Here is a 20,497-nt window from a genome sequence, read left to right on the forward strand (position 1 = left end):
CAAGCGGTTGCCCTCACGGTTGGATGTCTCACCTTGGGTTTGGCTTTAGACTTGGTTTTCTTCTTGCGTTCGGTGCCTGAATGGGAGTCTGCGTCGGACCCAGATTCGGAACCAGACGAGGTCTCTTCTGCAGACGAACTGCTGGTTTCTTTAGCAACGTTCCCATTCTCGTCCGAATCACTGACACGGAGGAGAAATAACACGAAAGGGTGTCAGAGAGCTACAACTGCCTAATCACAATACGACTGGGGGCTGGTACAATTACTGTATAACCAACGGTTATGGCTGAAGACAGTCATGGAAATAAAATAACCGTTGTGATTTCTTATTTTTTTGTTGTTGTTGTGGGACGTCGGGATGGACATTCTTGTGGTTGACTGTTGTAACAATTTGTTGCTCCGAGCTGAAACCAGCGAGGTGTTGTTTGCTCCAAGTCTTCGGTTGCCTAGGCAACGCCCCCCTTTACCGCAGCAACAGCACACAGAAATAGAATGAGTAAAACTGGCTCGGTACCCCTTAACCCAGGCAAGTTGACTGGTAAACTCGCAATGGCTGCCTGGTAGTGTGAGGCAATAATTTCCATCTAACATTTTCATTCCAATTACAGTTAACGGATGTGGCTCGTGCAATGGATTGTCTCTGTTTCGTTTTGTCAGTGGAGTTGAATCAACAAATCTCAGCACAGATTGATGGGAATTTTTGGCTTATATCCAAAATGTATTGACAGTGAGTGTGTTACTACAAATATTTGTACTACTCCCCTCACAGACCAAAGGGACATTTTATATTGATATCAAAATATTTACCCCTGATACTACACTTGGTAGAGCATCCTACTGGAAGCTAAATAGCTCATTATTAAATAATGATATAGTTCAATTTGAGGTTAAAGATCTGCTCTCACACTTTTGGGAAAGGGCTTGTGAAGAAAAATCTTATTGCAAGAACTGGGAGCTCTTGAAATTTGAGGTGTCTAAATACCTTAGAAAATATGGTAGTAATCTTGCTAAGACCAGAAGAGCTGAGGAGGAAAAGGTGATCATTAAGATAACTTCCCTTTCTCAGAGGTCCCCAGCCGGCCTCTTGGGGGAGGAGAAGATGGAACTAATTGAGTTACAAAATAAACTGGATAATATATATAAATTAAAAGCAAAAGGAGCCTTTATTAGATCTAGGAAAAAATGGATTGAGGAGGGAGAACAGAATTCATCCTATTTCTTTAGACGTGAGAAATTTCACTCTAAAAATAACACTATCCACAAGTTAAACATTGATGGTGTTATTACAGATGACCAAAAATTAAATCGCTAAAATACTGTAGCAATTTTTACAGAAAATTGTATAGCTCTACGTACTGTCAGGAATCCACATATATGTTTTTTAACTCACTGAATAATGTTCACTCTATCAGTGATATAGAATCTAAACAGTGTGATGAACCCATCAAAGTTGGAGATTATTATATTTCTAACAATGTCAGACTAGTATTAGACATACTTGACTACTCAGACCTAATAACTGAGGATAGCTTCATATTATTTTTTGATTTTTATAAACCATTTGATAGAGTTGAGCATCAGTTCCTCTTCCACTCCCTTGAGAGACTTGGCTTTGGGGATTTTTTCTGCAAGGCTATTAAGACTCTATGCAAATGGTAACAGCTCTATCAAATTGAAATATGGCACTTCACCTAGATTTGAGTTAAAGAGAGGAATTAGGCAAGGTTGTCCTATCTCTCCGTACCTGTTTTTATGAAATCACCCAACTTCTTGCAAATTCTTTAAATAATATCCCTGTACAAGTTATTTCCATACCTGGTAAAGAAATGGTTATAAGCCAGCTGGCTGACGATACTACACTTTTTCTGAAAGACGCTAACCAAATTCCCATATCGATCAATGTGATACAATCTTTTTCCAAAGCGTCTGGTCTATATCTTAACATTAATAAATGTGAACTCATGGCTGTCAAATATTGTGTGACACCTTCATATTATGGTATTCCAGTACAGGAATAACTTACATATTTAGGCATAACCATTAAAGGATCAAAAGTCTACAGGCTTACTAAATTTGAACCCTCTAATTAAAAACCCCCAGAAGAATCTAAATCAATGGCTACAGAGGGACTTATCTTTAAAAGGTAGAGTCCTAATAACCAAGGCCGAAGGTATCTCTAGACTAACATATGGCACTCTATCTTGACAGTAAAATAAGCAAGGAGATAGAAAGTTGAAAAGCATCTGGTCTTTGGAGAAAATGTACCCATTACATTAGGAAAACTGTTGTAATGAATTTTCGGGACTTTACTACTTTAAATAATACTTTTAAGATCAATTGGATAAAACAATTCCTAAGAAGACCCACTTCTATCTGGAATTTTATTCCTCATCATGTCTCACTTTTGGTGGCCTTAACTTCATGTTGTTTTGGAATTATAATATTGACAAAGTTCCAGTGAAACTTTCTGCTTTTCATCGGCAGGTTTTCTTGTCATGGTCCTTAATTTATAAACACAACTTTTCTCCACACAGATATTATATATGGAATAATCAGGATATATTGTATAAACATACTTCTGTTTTTAGAATATTGGTTCTGAAATAATATCCTATTGGTGAGCCAACTGGTAAATGCAGAGGGTCTTTTACTCAGTTATAAAGGAATTCTTTACAAGGTCCCTGTAACACCTAAAGATTTTTCAATTGTTTTAGATGCCATTCCCTCAGGTGATGCCCTGTTATTCAGGAACGTGTCAAGACCTGACCCTCAGAGCCTACCCTCTATTGACCCTGTTGACTCATCAGTAGGAAATATGTTTGTTTCTCTTTTGGTCCATTCAACAACAGAGCGATGCAAACCTTGTTTCAGCAGGATGTTGAACACCTATACCTTATTGGAAAGGATTTATTGATAATATCTGTTGGAAAAAAGTTTGGCTGTTGCCACACACATACCTACTTGTTAACAAAATTAAGGAAGTTTCATTTAAAATTATTAATAAATATGATCCTGCCAACCACTATATGAAGAAGTTTAAGGAAAACGTCAACTCAAATTGCTCCTTTTTGTAATGACCACCCAGAAAGTGTTGCTTCTTTTTTGGCATTGTATTCATGTAAGAAAACTGGGGCAAGACATCAGTAGATTTATAATTGAACACTTTTATGAAGGTTTAACACTAATGTGGAGAGATGTACTGCTTGGATTCTTTACCTACGATAGGAATAAGCTGAAACATTTTCATGTAATTAATTTCATTATTCTTTTGGACAAATTTCATATTCACAAATGTAAATTTACAAAAAAAAAAACTAATTTTCTTACCCTAAAAAAAGAAATGAAATGTATTTTAAGACAATTAAATACTCTACTAACAAAAAAGCTGTTAGAATTATACGTGTATGTATGTATGTCCCTTAAGGTCCTTGTGTAATGTGATATTGTACCCCCTAGCTCAATTGTCCATTGTTTATAATCTATATATACACTTGTGTTCCCTCATGTACTTTCTGTATTGATTTGTTGTTAATATATATATATATTTTTTTTAAAAGCACAGATTGATGGGTGCACTTCGTGCTTTTACTTCCTGCTGTGCTCCTATAGGCTAGGTGGAAAACATATCATTTGTCATCTTCAACCTAGCCTATGGGTACACTCGCAACAGAGTACACTGAAGTAAACTTTATGCAACATCTTTCTTGCTGCAGACCCATCACACCATCTGTCTGGGTTCACAGGTTTTTGTGCAGCGCCCAAGCTTCTGGGACAACTCGATGGTCCCCTTTTTACTACACTGGCAATGGCCGCCAGTCCACCCGTTATGCCATTAAACCATTATTAAATCATTGACTTTCTATGGGCAGCACATGTAGCCAGGAGTTGCAGCCAAAAGTAATTGGCTGGCCAATAACCGCCATCCAAAACTCCACGAGTGTCTTCTATATGTACCTGTGAGATTAAGGAGTGCATCTTGAAGGGTTATTCCATGGGAGGATAAAAAAGTAATATGGAATCCTTAGCGGTGAAACTGCCACTACCGTTTGCTATATAACAAACAAGTTACGACAAACAATGAATACGGGCTTTTTTTCCCCCTCCGACATCATTGCACGCGTGATCAAACAGCAGAATATGTACTGAAAAGACATGTGGATTTCACGTTGTGCGATGCTCCTCACCTCCACTTCGTCAACAAAAACAAAACTTAACGGCCTTGGGGCAGACGGTGGCGCCGTTTCCCCTACCGCGGATTCCGTCTAACACAGATTGAAATATAACATCAACTTGGGTTTATTAAAACATGAAAAGTTTCATTATAAAAAGGGGTACGTGGTATGAATCTATCCATTAAAGGCACTGGAAGCAAAACCCTCTCCACCCCCACCGCGTACTGCAGTCTGCTGGAGCTCATGCTAAAACTCTGTCAGAACAACCAAGATCAATCTGTTTTGGTTTGCCCACTTAATTTAATATCGCTTTCGTTGAAACTTTTTTCTCCTCCTCCCTCGCTCGCTCTCTCTCCTCTTTCCATCTCTCTCTCTCCAATTTGTCCTGATAATGAGTGTTTACTCGGGCTGCCTGGGATTTTCAGCTGTTAAATTAACGAGCAGAATTGTGACGGTAACTGGCTTTTTAACTTGGCCGATGATGAGAAGCCAGTATTAATTTGGCCTACAGATTTCATTTGTTGCGAACAGGAAAAAGCGATATAAATCAGAGCGGGCCTGATTAAGCCCTGCCTGGAATGACTGGGCCGTAATGAGGGCATTATGCTGTGTTTGTTGTGGAAGCACTGGGGTGAGCTGGGATAATTACTGTGTGTGTGTTTGAGAGCGAGATAGTGTGTGTGGGATAGTGGGTATAGCATGTGTGGGTGCGTGCGTGTGTGGGAAGCACTGGGGTGAGCTGGTCTAATTACACCCTCTAATGGAGGGAACAGGGTCAGCTGCCGGCCTGTCACACAGCGCGAGCAGGTAGGGTGTGTGTACGTGTGAGAGAGCATTGTGTGAGAGAGTGAAATAGAACGTGTCAGGGACTAAATTTGCCAGTGTGTGTCTGTGTTCAACAGTAATGTCTCAGATCTCATTCATTGCTACCAACAGGAAGCTAAATGACCAATCCACAGCTGCACTGCCGTTATGAGAGCCCTTCACAGTGGAGCACAATAAAGTAGAAAGTTCCTCTTTTCAAAACTAGTTGAACGGTTATTTACCACAGGGGAGACGAATTACACAGTAAACGATAATCACTTGCCTCCAACCAAATTCATTTGAATTTCTTGGTCCTGTGCAGCTGTAAATCAAACAAAAATACATGGAAACCAAAAGTTTGAATTTCAACATTTTGAATAAATATAGTGCTGAAATGTCGTTTTATTTCCGGTAAAAAACAACAAACAAAAAAAACAACGTCTGTTCAATGATTCTAATTCCATTTAGTTCTGGTATTTTCTGTGAGCTCAAAGCACTGTTGGACTTTTTGTAGTTTTCAACAAAGTTGTAGTTTTCAACAAAGTTTACCGCAGAAAACGTGGTACTTAACTACAATGGCCATTACGTAGCCTTCTTCACAGACACACGAGAAAGAGAGAAGAGCGTGACATGAGGGAGTGGGACAGAAATGGAAACAGTTGCTTCGTGAGGTAGCCCCATCTCTAGCCAACAATACATCGAATTGACTGATAGCTGGCATTACAAACAGGTTTGAAGGTATGCCTTACGTACTTCGAAGAACTACTAAAATAGTGATTTCGTCCACCAGCTAGCTAGCCTAACTAGGATGACTCATTGGGGAGCAGAGCAATAGATGGTGGCTGCTACTGCCTGAGCAGAGGTGTGATGACTCGGCATGAAATACCAAAGTCATCATAAGAAAATAATGTAATATTACACAACTGAAATATTTTATTAAAGTCATGTGATAAAGGATGGGAAGTCATTACTTTTATTAATGAAACTGCTACTAAAGTCACCATCATACTAAAACAGCTATTTAACATAGCCAACTAAAAACTATTTTATTAAAGTAAAGTCGTGTGAAAAAAAAACAAATAAGCGATAAGCAGCAATGGGCTTTTATTAATAGTTGTATTCTGTGTCGTTACGGAATTCAACTGACTTAATGCATTTATTGCAAAAAATATATGAATCGAAACCCAAATCAAAAACCGCGAGGATTGTTCAAAGACTGAGCCGACTTCAGAAGGCACTAGCCCCTCAGCACTAAAATAGTGAATCGTACAAAGGTGCCAACACACTTAACCGCAACTATACGTGTTGAATAATTCATTATAGTACCTGTCTTTGGCCGTTGGTTTGACTGTCTTCTTCTGTGGTGGTTTCTTAGTTGTTTTCTTCTGTTCAGAGTCGGACTCACTGGAACTCTTCTCTGATTGGCTGGAGGACTTGTCGGACTCTTCACTGCTCTGACTACTGCTCTTTTCCTCATCGCTCTCCGCCTCACTGCTTGACTCTAACACACACACGTTCATCTCGTACGATTATGAATACAACCTTGACTGGCATTGCAAACACTCACAAAATAACATTCTACTTTATGGTACACACATGGCCAAACAGACCTTCACTACTGCTGCTGCTGTCATCACTGCTACTGCTCCCTGAGCCCTTCTCCTTCTCCTCTCCAGAGTCAGAGTAGAACTTATCATCTGATGACTTGGACAGCTTGGACTTTCCAGTCTTCCCTAGCGACGGAGCCCACTCCTTCACCTGGCAACAGATTAGGAAGTGAGGTCAGAGGAAGGGAGGTACAGTAAGAGGAAGTAAGGAAAGATTGAAACAAGAAGTACAGTACCAGTCAAAAGGTTTTGACAAATCTACTAATTTCAAGGGTTTTTCTTTATTTATTTTTTTACTATTTTCTGCATTGTAGAATAATAGTGAAGACATGAACACTATGAAATAACACATATGGAATCATGTAGTAGCCAAAAACGTGTTAAATCAAAATATATTTTATATTTGAGATTCTTCAAAGTAGCCACCCTTTGCCTTGATGACAGCTTGGCACACTCTTGGCATTCTCTCAACCAGCTTCACCTGTTAAAAGTACATTTGTGGAATTTCTTTCCTTTGAGCCAATCAGTTGTCACAACACAAGGTAGGGGTGGTATACAGACAGACAATAGCTCTATTTGGTAAAAGACCAAGTCCATATTATGGCAAGAACAGCTCAAATAAGCAAAGAGAAACAGTCCATCACTACTTTTAGACATGAAAGTCAGTCACTTCGGAAAATTTCATGAACACAGTAGGTGAATGGATGATTTCCGCATGTGTGGTTTTCACCGTGAAGCATGGAGGTGCTTTGCCAGTGACACAGTCAGTGATTTATTTAGAATTCAAGCCACACTTAACCAGCATGGCTACCACAACATTCTGCAGATACACCATCCTATCTGGTTTGCACTTTGTGGGACTATCATTTGTTTTTCAACAGGACAATGACCGAATACACACCTCCAGGCTGTGTAATGGCTATTTGACCAAGGAGAGTGATGGAGTGCTGCGTCAGATGACCTGGCCTCCACAGTCACCTGACCTCAACTCAATTGAGATGGTTTGGAATGAGTTGGACCGCAGAGTGAAGGAAAAGCAGCCAACAAGTGCTCAGCATATGTTGGGACTCCTACAAGAAAGCATTTCTCATGAAGCTGGTTGATAGAATGCCAAGAGTGTGCAAAGCTGTCAAGGCAAAGGGTGGCTACTTTGAAGAATCTCAAATATATTTTTGATTTGTTTAACGCTTTTTTGGTTAGTACATGATTCCATAGTTTGTGTTCAATATTACTCTACAATGTAGAAAATAGTAAAAATAAATTAGACCTCTGGAATGAGTAGGTGGGCAAACTTTTGACTGGTGTTGTATGTGGACACCTGCTCATCATCTCATTCCAAAATCATGGGTATTAATATAGAGTTGGTCCACCCTTTGCTGTTATAACAGCCTCCACTCTTCTGAGAAGGCTTTCCACTAGATGTTGGAACGTTGCTGCGGGGACTTGCTTCCATTCAGCCACAAGAGCATTAGTGAGGTCGGGCACTGATGTTGGGAGAGGTCATTGTCATGCTGAAACAGGAAAGGGCCTTCAAACTGTTGCCACAAAGTTGGAAGCACAGAATCGTCTAGAATGTCATTGTATGCTGTAGCATTAAGATTTCCCTTCACTGGAACTAAGGAGCCTAGCCTGAACCATGAAAAACAGCCTCAAACCATTATTCCTCCTTCAAACTTTACAGTTGACACTACGCATTGCGGCGGGTAGCGTTCTCCTGGCTTCCGCCAAACCCAGATAAGTCCGTCGGGCTGCCAGATGGTGAAGTGTGATTCATCACTCCAGAGAACGCCATTCCACTGCTCCAGAGTCCAATGGCGGTGAGCTTTATACCACTCCAGTCAACACTTGGCATTGTGCACGGTAAGCTTAGGCTTGTGTGCGGCTGCTCGACCATGGAATCCCATTTCATGAAGCTCCCAACGAACAGCTATTTGATGATGTGGCTTCCGGAGGCAGTTTTGAACTCACTTCAGCACTCGATGGTCCCGTTCTGTGAGTTTGTGTGGCCTAACAATTTGCGGCTGAGCTGTTGTTCCTAGATGTTTTCACTTCACAATAACAGCACTTACAGTTGACCGGGGCAGCTCTATCAGGGCAGATATTTGACCAACTGTTGGAAAGGTACCATCCTATGACAGTGCCACGTTGAAAGTCACTGAGCTCTTCAGTAAGGCCATTCTATTGCCAATGTTGGTCTATGGAGCTCCCATGGCTCTGTGCTCAATTTTATACACCGGTCAGCAATGGGTGTGGCTGAAATTGCCGAATCCACTAATTTGAAGGAGTGTCCACATACGCTTGTATTCATAGTGTATTAAAATGTCTGAATTGACCATGGCCACCCTTGGTGTAGGGCCTGGGTGATGAGCGGGAACGGGCAGTAGAAGTAAAGATGGATCCTTACCGGCTCAATCACCTCCACGTTCCTCACTGATTGGTCAGGAGCCACAGCAGGCCAATCAGAGAGCTCCAGGTAGCCGCTGGCTTTGGTGTTGATGGTGTGGGACAGCGTTCCCAACTGGTAACGATCACGGTCTGACAGAGAGTGATGGAGGGGAGAGGAGAAGACGGAGAGAGGGAGGAAGTAAAGGAAAAATGGTAGACAAAGAGAAGGGAAAATGTCAGAGGAGAAACATAATGAGTAACATTGGAAGAGGGAGAGGGGGTGAGAGGACGAAGGGGAAATGGCGGGGGTGGGGGTGGTTGGAGGAGGGAGAGGGGGTGAGAGGACGAAGGGGAAATGGTGGGGGTGGTGGGAGGAGGGAGAGGGGGTGAGAGGACGAAGGGGAAATTGTGTGCGTGGTTGGAGGAGGGAGAGGGGGTGAGAGGACGAAGGGGAAATGGTGGGGGTGGTTGGAGGAGGGAGAGGGGGTGAGAGGACGAAGGGGAAATGGTGGGGGTGGTTGGAGGAGGGAGAGGGGGTGAGAGGACGAAGGGGAAATGGTGGGGGTGGTTGGAGGAGGGAGAGGGGGTGAGAGGACGAAGGGGAAATGGTGGGGGTGGTTGGAGGAGGGAGAGGGGGTGAGAGGACGAAGGGGAAATGGTGGGGGTGGGGGGGTTGGAGGAGGGAGAGGGGGTGAGAGGACGAAGGGGAAATGGTGGGGGTGGGGGGGTTGGAGGAGGGAGAGGGGGTGAGAGGACGAAGGGGAAATGGTGGGGGTGGGGGGGGGTTGGAGGAGGGAGAGGAGAAAAGAGGGAGGAGAAACATAATGAGAAAAATTGGAGGAGGAGAAAGGGATAGAGAAAGAGAGGCAGGGGTCTCAATGTCACAGCAGTGCTCTCTCAATCAGCAGGACAGAGAGTAATTGGCATTAAACACTCTGAAATGTCACTGTATACACACACACACACTGCTGTTTAAAAAAGGGTCCAGGAGCCCACACGCACAAGAGTAAAACGATTCTCCCTCCCTAATGGTCAATATAGGAGGTGTAATCAGTCAAAGTGCCTGGGGAGGTCGGCCTTCTCTAACGAAGCAGAGAGGGAGAAAAGAAATCAAGAGTTAAAAGGGTGAATATTAAGAATGACAGGAGTGGTAACGTTTTCCATAAACATCTAGTAGACGCAGAGACCACTGCAGAATAATAATGTTTCGGAGGCTGCTTCTGTCTTTCTCTCATCTGGATTCAAGTGAACTGTGTGTGTGTGTGTGTGTGTGTGTGTGTGTGTGTGTGTGTGTGTGTGTTATCTGCATCTCAAAGGTTATCATTAGCCAGGTAATAATTCACCCATCTCATCAGAGCCGAGAGAGAGAGGGCCCTGGACCCTCTGCCATTCACAGACTCACACCAGCATATTAAAAACACCCGTGTGTCTCCTAAAGGGCACCCTATTCCCTATTTAGTGCACTACTTCCAAAGGTACCTTTGTATGTGGACTCGAGGACGGGCGCCGGCTTGGGCGCCAGCAGGATGCGGCGGGCGTACTTGCCGAGTGCGCCGCTCTTCTCATTGGGCACAATGAGCTGGCGGATGAAGCGCGTGCGGTCTCTGATGTCATAGTTCTGGTCATATTTCCCCAGGTTCAAAATGTACTGGGTCAACAACTTGGTCTGGGTGTTGGGAGAGACAGAAGTACGGAGGGAAAGAGGGAGATATGGGGGAAGAGAAGGAGGAGAGGGAGAGAAAGAAAGAAGCACATAGCTCCATTAAGGTAAGCTCATGAATCCGTATGGTGCTTCCCACTACATTTTCTTCATACAAACACACTGTTCTCCTCCAGTCTGCTCCCCCTCTCCAGCCGTATGAGTGACAACCTCTCTCTGTGCCAGGTGGGTTTATGGTCCGAGATGGGGAGCGCTTGCCTTTAGCATATATTATTCAGGGAGGTATAAAAACCAAGAGTTACGACCCCAGAAGGTCGACATTACCACTCTCTCACTATTTCTTCACCCCCCATTTTTTTACCTCTTCCCTCTCCGTCTGCCTCGAATCTCACCATCCCACTCTCTTCCCTCCATCCCACTCTCTTCCCTCCATCCCACTCTCTTCCCTCCCAGCCCTCTCACCATCCCACTCTCTTCCCTCCCAGCCCTCATCTCTCTGAAACATTAGCAAGGGGAAAGAGGTCTAATAACGTGCTCATTTGAGGCGGCAGCATCTGCAGTGTGGTCATTAAACCCAGCCTGGCCGCCATATTGCTCTGCATCCGATAGAACGGATCTGTAGTTACCAAACAGAGGCAAGGCAATGGCACGCCGCGCAATGTTAAAGCTTGCACTTAAGGAAGTGGGGAAAATTCGATTGTGGGAGCCAAATAACAAGAAACTGGAGGCTAATGACGTTGTTTACTTCCATGATAATAACAGTTGAATAAGATGAATTATGTTAGGGCAGAATAACGCTCCAACGTGTACTGCCGACTCGACTGTTCGGTGTACCTACTGTTTAGCGTAGGCTAATGTACCTGTTTGGAGTTGGTGAGGTAGAGTTTGGCAGCCAGGTTGACAGTCTGCAGCTTGACGATGTCCTCCTCGGAGGTGAAGCTCTTGGCCATCTTGCGGAGGACGTCGGGGGCGATCTGAGGGACCCTCTCACAGTACTCCCCCATCAGCCACAGGATGCTGGCCCGCGCCATCGGCACCTTGACACACAAGAGGGGTTAGTCTGTTTTTTTTTGGGGGGGGGGGGGGGTGCATTTTGAGTCCCGACTCGCTCGGGCGCAAGAGCAAGTACACAGACGCACTGAGGTCGCGGTAGACGTACAGCGATGTTGTCGAAGAGCTTGGCCATGTGTTTGATGATGTCACTGTGCTGGGTGGGCTGGGTCTGGAGAAGCTTCTTGATGACCACCACGCTCTCAGCCACCACCGTCTCTGTGAGGAGACGATACATTTCGATTTCAAAATGTAACTAAATGTAATCAAAAAATGTAATATATACGAAATCCCCCAAAAGTAATTATTTATCATGAGAAGGGCCATAAACAGTTACTAGTTATTGTTTATGGCCCTCATGATAAATCATTACTTTTTGGGGGATTGTTGCTGCATACTCCAAGGTTAAAATATCACCTTTCTGGTAATTTTTTTAATAAATTGCTGAGGTGTAGTCACTTGAGGACACAAGCTGAAGTACACAGTACAAACATAATAAAAATATGAAATATTGTGTATGATGTTTTGCCTATTGAACAAAAGTATGAAAAAGGCGTGAAATTACGTTTACTAAATATAGTATAATCAATTTATAAAATGACTAACTATAAGACTGTATAACTGTTAAATACATTATTGTATAATGTGTTAGAGAAAGAGAGCTCTAGTTTAGCTTCCTAAACTCGTTAGGGACTCGCCTTTCATCTCATATTAATCTTGTCCCTGACAACAACAAAAACATCTTTCTGAATGTGCTAGAGCTACAAAACCAATCTCTCCTGCTGCGTTAGGGTGTAAGGATTCCAGGCATATGCAGTGTTAGTGGCTGTGAAGTAGGGTTCAGCCAGGTGTTGTGTCCACATACTGTCCACATATCCATTTAGAACAAATACTACCAGAACCACGCAAGTGCCCCAAACTGGAGACTTCGCATCTAAGAGGTTAAAACAATATATACAAAAGAGAGGGTATATCCAAAGGACAAAGACAACCGATCGACTGATTCTCTGGACAAAGAGAACCAATCAGTCGATCAATCAATCAAATCGGTCAGTGGTTCCGTACCGTCTCGGTTGGAGAGCAGCAGCACCAGTCCTTGGAGGCAGGTGTCTGTCACCTCAGAGATGTTGGTGGCACACCTGCCGATGGCCTGGATGGTACCGGCTGCAAACTGCTTGTCTTGGCTCTTCACATAAGTCTGTTCAAATCAAAGCACAAGGTGGAGCCATTCATTGTATCTAAAAAGGCGATAATATATGTGGAACCACTGCCAGTGACGGAAAAGGATATTGAAAAAGAGAGAATGTAACAGAATCAGAGAGAGAGAATGTGAGAGAGAGAGAGAGAGAGAGAATGTGAGAGAGAGAGAATGTAACAGAATCAGAGAGAGAGAGAGAGAGAGAGAGAATGAGTGAGTGAGTGAGTGAGTGAGTGAGTGAGTGAGTGAGAATGTTAGAGAATCAAAATGAGACAGAATGCAACATCAGAAACAAAAGGTTTCTGAAAAATGGTTTGATAATGAATGTAAAACAATTAGAAAACACCTAAGACAAATGTCAAATGAAAAACATAAGCAGCAAAACAACCCAGAGCTACGATATGAATACTTTGAAACTGTATAAACATACACTGAAACGCAAGAAATTTAAAACGTAAATTGACCAAAATCAGTTCTGGGACATGTGGAACCATTTAAGCACGACAAAGCCACTAGAATTAGCCATACAAGATGTAGGAATTTGGAAAACGTACTTTGATAATCTATACAAAAACATCCCACAAAAAGACTTACAACATAACCAATTAGATATTAAAGAAAATGGAACTTCCTTGAATCAGTCATTAAAAACAACCAAATTCCATTAGATTACCCAATAACCCAACAAGAACTAAATGAAAAGCTCACATCTATAATATCAAAGAAGACTTGTGGTCTAGATAACATCAGAAATGAAATGCTGAAAAAGAGCACACCTGAGTTGCAAAATGCTGTGCTTAAATTGTTCAACATGGTTTTAACTTCTGGCTGTAACCAGGGGCTCATCTCCCCGATCCACAAAAGTGGAGACAAATCAGACCCCAATAATTACAGGAGAATTTGCGTAAACAGCAACTTGGGAAAGGTTTTCTGTAGCATTTTGAATTCAAACCTTTCTTCAAGAAAAAAAAATATTAAGTAAATATCAAATTGGCTTTCTCCCTAACCATCGCACTACTGACCATATATACACCTTACACACACTAATTAATAAACACGTCCACCAAAACAAAAAAGAGGGCAAAATCTTTGCTTGCTTTATTGACTTTAAAAATCAAAAACCAAAGAACATATTTATTTTCACAACGTCGAGGTGTGAGACAAGGCTGCAGATTGAGTCCAAATCTGTTCAACATTTATATCAATGAATTAGCAGACATGTTGGACCATTCTCCAGCGCCAGGACTAACACTATTTGAAACAGAGGTGAAATACCTGCTATATGCTGTTGGTACTTCTATCACCAACCAAAGAAGGTCTTCAACAGAACCTTAATATTCTAGAGCAATATTGCCATAATTGGGCCCTGGTAGTAAATTTACAAAAAACGTAAATCAAAAAACATGTCTGGTGGACAAATATAAATTCACCCTGAACAACACCATAATTGAACACACCTACCTTGGTCTGACCATATCTGCATCGGGGAACTTTAATATGGCAGTGAATGCACTCAAAGAAAAAGCCCGCAGAGCAATGTATGCAATAAAAATGAAATGATTCCAAATCAACATTCAATTAGAATGTGGACCAAAATATTTGACAGTGTAATCCTACTAATAGCTCTACACAGAAATGAGGTTTGGGGGCCACTCAATAAACTGGACTTTAAAATGTGGGACAAACATCCAGTTGAAGCCCTACATGCAGAATTCTGTCGGAAAATTCTACAAGTCCAGAGAAATACACCAAATAATGCATGTAGGGCAGAATTAGGCCGCTTTCCAGGAGTAATGAAAATACAGAAAAGATCATTAAATTTTGGTTACATCTAAGTTCAAGTCTGCAAGTTAAAGCACTTCAAACCCAAGAGCTGAGCCCAGAAACGAGCCCTCTCAGTCAGCTGGTGTTGGACCTCACCAACCAAGCTGACACCAGCACTGCTTCAAGGGAAAGAATTCCAATAAACAAAATCATGAACCAATCAAATGAATCATATTTACAACATTGGAAAAACGAAGCAAAATCCCAAAGCCGACTAAATTGCAATCTGACCCTAAACAGAGAATATGAATTAGCTGATTATCTCTACTCTCTACTATGTCAGAGATACGAAGCAGAGACAGATCCTTAACAAGTACAGGCTGAGTGACCACCAATTGGCAATAGAAACCGGCAGACATAAAAAGACATGGCTACGCAAAGAGGAGCGTGTATGTGGTCACTGCATGACAGGGGAGGTAGAGACAGAGATGCACTTTATCCTTTACTGTGATAAATATTCCTCAAAGAGATTCATTATTCACAGAAATGACTACATTTATTCCAAATTTGAACGTATTACACAGGAAAAACTAAAACTAATACTCATGGGCGAAGGAGCAATGGCTCCTCTTGCAGCCAAATATGCACTTGCCTGCCATAGCCTGAGGGACACTGAATAATAACATCTGCATAGTAAGCAGTAACTTACTTATTATTACGATTGTTGTTACTACTATTATTATTGTTTATCATTCCAAATAGTAGTGGTATGGGTGGTAATGGTAGCAGTTTAATGATGGTGGTGGTAGTGGTAATGATGATAGTAGTTGTAGTACTGATGTAAATGGTGAAGATGACCATTATTTAGTTATAAGTTAGTTTAATACTTAGATTATTTTTTTTTAAATAAAGGGAACACTAAAATAACACATCCTAGATCTGAATGAATGAAATATTCTTATTAAATACTTTTTTCTTTACATAGTTGAATGTGCTGACAACAAAAATCACACAAATGATCAATGGAAATCAAATGTATCAACCCATGGAGGTCTGGATTTGGAGTCACACTCAAAATTAAAGTGAAAAACCACACTACAGGCTGATCCAACTTTGATGTAATGTCCTTAAAACAAGTCAAAATGAGGCTCAGTAGTGAGTGTGGCCTCCACGTGCCTGTATGACCTCCCTACAATGCCTGGGTATGCTCCTGATGAGGTGGCGGATGGTCTCCTGAGGGATCTCCTCCCAGACCTGGACAAAAGCATCCAACTCCTGGACAGTCTGTGGTGCAACGTGGCGTTGGTGGATGGAGCGAGACACGATGTCCCAGATGTGCTCAATTGGATTCAGGTCTGGGGAACAGGCGGGTCAGTCCATAGCATCAATGCCTTCCTCTTGCAGGAACTGCTGACACACTCCAGCCACATGAGGTCTAGCATTGTCTTGCATTAGGAGGAACCCAGGGCCAACCGCACCAGCATAGGGTCTCACAGGGGGTCTGAGGATCTCATCTCGGTACCTAATGGCAGTCAGGCTACCTCTGGCGAGCACATGGAGGCCCCCCAAAGAAATGCCACCCCACACCATGACTGACCCACCGCCAAACCGGTCATGCTGGAGGATGTTGCAGGCAGCCGAACGTTCTCCACGGCGTCTCCAGACTGTCACGTGCTCAGTGTGAACCTGCTTTCATCTGTGAAGAGCACAGGGCACCAGTGGCGAATTTGCCAATCTTGGTGTTCTCTGGCAAATGCCAAACGTCCTGCAAGGTGTTGGGCTGTAAGCACAACCCCCACCTGTGGACGTCGGGCCCTCATACCACCCTCATGGAGTCTGTTTCTGACCGTTTGAGCAGACACATGCACATTTGTGGCCTGCTGGAGGTCATTTTGCAGGGCTCTGGCAATGCTCCTCCTGCTCCTCCTTGCACAAAGGCGGAGGTAGCGGTCCTGCTGCTGGGTTGTTAACCTCCTACAGCCTCCTCCACGTCTCCTGATGTCCTGGCCCGTCTCCTGGTAGCGCCTCCATGCTCTGGACTCTACGCTGACAGACACAGCAAATATTCTTGCCACAGCTTGCATTGATGTGCCATCCTGGATGAGCTGCACTACCCGAGCCACTTGTGTGGGTTGTAGACTCCGTCTCATGTTACCACTAGAGTGAAAGCACCGCCAGCATTAAAAAGTGACCAAAACATCAGCCAGGAAGCATAGGAACTGAGAAGTGGTCTGTGGTTATCACCTGCAGAACCACTACTTTATTGGGGGTGTCTTGCTAAAAGCCTATAATTTCCACCTGTTGTCTATTCCATTTGCACAAAAGCATGTGAAATGTATTGTCAATCAGTGTTGCTTCCTAAGTGGACAGTTTGATTTCACAGAAGTGTGATTGACTTGGAGTTACATTGTGTTGTTTAAGTGTTCCCTTTATTTTTTTGAGCAGTGTATATTGTATACATTGTTGCTTTGGCAATATTGACAATGTTTTTCATGACAATAAAGCAGCTTGAATTTGAGACAGAATGTAACCCAGAGAGAGAGACACAGAGACAGAGACTTACCTGGAACTCTCTAAGGATGGTTGAGATGTTGGCTTCGTTGGCCAGGCTGGTCAAGATCTCCAGCTGGGGAGACAAGATGGGTCTGATCACACACACACACCTGACCTCATCTCATGGTTTACTTTTACATTAGCTTGGTCATCACGAGGGAGCTTACCTTGAGCGATTTGATGTGAGTGGCATCTGTGGATCTCACATAGAAACTCTTCATGTAAGGTTCAAACATGCCCTGGCGAGAGAACATAAATCCATAATGATACTTCATAATATAAAAAAGGCAGAGGCCGAGCGACTGGATTAAACTGCCCGGCTCCGCCCACCGCTTTGTAATACTGCAATGTTATTCGTTCAAAACCGACGGAAAAGTTCGCCCAACGTGTCGTTTATTATAGTCACAACTGAAGTCAGCAGTCCACATCGTCACAATCGTGACGTTTACAACGGACAAAGTGCATGCAACATGGTCGACCATGCCGTTTATAACCACAGACAACGGGAGAGAATGGTCTCTCCTCTGAGCATGTGCTACAGTACGTCTGGCGATGAAGGTACGGTGGTTAAGCTCTCGGGCAAGAGGTGTCCAGACAATCCGGTCACGCAGCCACTCCGTTAGTAAAACAGTAACAGGTAACACACACACACACACACACACACCATTATCTGTCCCGCAGCAGACACTGAAGAGAGGAGCCATGTTTCGAGCCTTACCTTCCTCTGGATAGACATGGTGGCTATGTTCTGTAACACAACGTACTGCACCTCTCTGACAGGGAGAGACAGAGGGGAAACATTATGGAGTGCCCTTTTTTTTGTCCTCACAATAGAGACACACAGAGAGGGAGAGAGAAGAGAAAGAAAAAAACGGAAAGAGAGGGGTTGGGGTGTACCTGTGGCTTCGGAGCAGTCTGACCAGTGACTTGGTGATGACGCCGACCTCGTGTTTAGGAGCCAGGTGCCAGTACAGCTGAGCTACTGACACCACCACCTGAAACGACAGACGTCAACTTGTTTTTTCCCCCTCTAACATGGCCCTTCTAGCCTCAGATACAGGAGGTTGTTTCTCAACTCCAGTCATGCCCCTATCTAGCCTGGTCCCAGTTGAATTTGTGCCGTCTTGCCGAGTCCTGTGGTCATTGTCACGCCATTGTTTGGCGTCACAGACCCTAGGATTCGGCAAGACGATACAGCGCTGCCTGATCCCAGGTCTGTGTGTATCTCCTCCTCGTGTAGGACGGGTCTTTCATCCTCCCTCAGGACACAAAGCTCTTTAAAAAGCTCCATATATCAAATAGCAACACCAAAGTCAAGCGTTTTTTTGTAATGTGAGGAATGTCATTTAGAAGGTAACAGACAGCCAGAGTAAGGACTGAGGAGTCACATCTGGAAGGTAACAGACAGCCAGAGTAAGGACTGAGGAGTCACATCTAGAAGGTAACAGACAGCCAGAGTAAGGACTGAGGAGTCACATTTAGAAGGTAACAGACAGCCAGAGTAAGGACTGAGGAGTCACATTTAGAAGGTAACAGACAGCCAGAGTAAGGACTGAGGAGTCACATTTAGAAGGTAACAGACAGCCAGAGTAAGGACTGAGGAGTCACATTTAGAAGGTAACAGACAGCCAGAGTAAGGACTGAGGAGTCACATTTAGAAGGTAACAGACAGCCAGAGTAAGGACTGAGGAGTCACATTTAGAAGGTAACAGACAGCCAGAGTAAGGACTGAGGAGTCACATTTAGAAGGTAACAGACAGCCAGAGTAAGGACTGAGGAGTCACATTTAGAAGGTAACAGACAGCCAGAGTAAGGACTGAGGAGTCACATTTAGAAGGTAACAGACAGCCAGAGTAAGGACTGAGGAGTCACATCTGGAAGACGTGACGGTTCGGCGGAGGGCCGCATCGCGTTCTCTGTTAAAAAGACACAACACGTCACATTTTAAAATCAACATGTTCATTTGGGACCATTTTTCCTCCCGCTGCTACACTGCCGCACAGACCTTAAGTCTCCTGGGTGATGAGACCTGCTCAGTGTGTGTGTGTGCAGCATCAGTCGTGGCGTAGCCTCGGTTCCGGAGACAGCTGTGCGGAAGGAGTGACAACAGAACCCCATGCTCAGACGCCTTCATCAAGGCTGCCTGTATCCCTCACAGCCAGCAGGTTCAACAGCAGTCAACACTGGATGCGTGTGTGGTTATGCATCTGTTTGTGAGAGAGAGTCTCGGACCAGTGTGCTTCAGAGCAGTGTGTGTGTGGTGAGACTCACGGCAGTGTTTCTACTCTGTAGTAGAGGCTTGGTGTTCCTCAGAAGCAGTCTGTGGTCGGGGTCCATCATGTAGGACTTCTTTTCGTCCCCATTTTTCGTCTTCTTCTCATCAGACTCATAGAACGCCGTCTCACTGTTCTCTTCAAACAGACCGTCCTGAAACACACACGTGTCTTTCATTGTTATTCACCGCATACATGCCAACGCCTGCTAGCCAACGCCTGCTAGCCAACGCCTGCTAGCCAACGCCTGCCAGATGCATACGCACATCTAGAAATTGCTTGCAGGTGAGTTGGAGAAGTGCGCTCGCTAACTATCACTTTTTTTAACCGCGCTAACATTTTGCTCCTCTGACCTTCGTCAAGTAATGACAAAACAGATGGACACTGACAGCACATCTTGCGTAGGGTTGCTTTGTTCATTATTGAAATAACTTAATAGTAAACAAAAAATAAAACACACTGACTGACAAATGACTCCCTAGTCTTTTTTGATTCATTTACTATAGGCTATATTTCACTCGTCACACTGAAGCAATAATGACATTAGATAGATATCCGGCGTTTAGTCCCTAACTGAGCCCTTTCCTTGTTCGCTGATGAGACGTTCAAGAGAAGCCACTACATCTCAATCATCTCAAATCTAAATGAAAAAACGTTCATTAGAGCTCACGCCACACGACGCCGTTCTGATACAAACCACTTATTCGCCTCCCTCGCTCCCCATCTCGCACCTCTTTCCACAGGCTGGTGCGCTGTGTCAACCTGACCCCCCCCACCCGCCGCCATCTTTCTTCCTCCCATCTCTCACCTCTTTCCAGGGGCTGGTGAACTGCGTCCTGGCGTAGCGGGTCAACATGGTTATGATGACCACCTGACCCCACTCCTCCACGTCCACCAGCAGGTTGCAGAGTTTACGGTAGTTCTTATGGATCAGGTCAATACGGTCTGGACACACCTCCTCAAAGGCCATCACCACGCTGCCCGCTACCAGCTATAGGGGGAGACGTTGGGTTACTGCAGGGCTAGAGTAAA

At 43.7% G+C, this 20,497-nt stretch overlaps 1 protein-coding gene across 3 annotated transcripts in view; it reads right to left on the reverse strand.

The window, feature by feature from the left end:
• The window catches only part of LOC139387863 (AP-3 complex subunit beta-1-like), a 61,585-nt gene that overhangs the window by 27,852 nt on the left and 13,236 nt on the right, over window positions 1–20,497 (reverse strand). For all 3 annotated transcript variants that reach the window (XR_011629228.1, XM_071134163.1, XM_071134164.1), the window contains exons 7-20: window positions 20,274–20,456; window positions 19,464–19,619; window positions 18,090–18,187; window positions 17,911–17,965; window positions 17,360–17,431; window positions 17,203–17,265; window positions 12,743–12,875; window positions 11,787–11,896; window positions 11,488–11,664; window positions 10,447–10,633; window positions 8,987–9,117; window positions 6,586–6,733; window positions 6,302–6,476; window positions 33–180 (exon numbers count right to left, since the gene is read on the reverse strand). Coding sequence is in view for 2 of the 3 variants with exons in the window: in XM_071134163.1 (XP_070990264.1) it covers window positions 33–180; window positions 6,302–6,476; window positions 6,586–6,733; window positions 8,987–9,117; window positions 10,447–10,633; window positions 11,488–11,664; window positions 11,787–11,896; window positions 12,743–12,875; window positions 17,203–17,265; window positions 17,360–17,431; window positions 17,911–17,965; window positions 18,090–18,187; window positions 19,464–19,619; window positions 20,274–20,456 (1,836 nt within the window). In the remaining variant the exon portion in view is untranslated. The remainder of the gene's footprint in view (window positions 1–32; window positions 181–6,301; window positions 6,477–6,585; window positions 6,734–8,986; window positions 9,118–10,446; window positions 10,634–11,487; window positions 11,665–11,786; window positions 11,897–12,742; window positions 12,876–17,202; window positions 17,266–17,359; window positions 17,432–17,910; window positions 17,966–18,089; window positions 18,188–19,463; window positions 19,620–20,273; window positions 20,457–20,497) is intronic.

Source organism: Oncorhynchus clarkii, chromosome 29 (assembly GCF_045791955.1).
Source record: "Oncorhynchus clarkii lewisi isolate Uvic-CL-2024 chromosome 29, UVic_Ocla_1.0, whole genome shotgun sequence".
In the NCBI taxonomy this organism is placed as follows: Eukaryota; Metazoa; Chordata; class Actinopteri; order Salmoniformes; family Salmonidae; genus Oncorhynchus; species Oncorhynchus clarkii.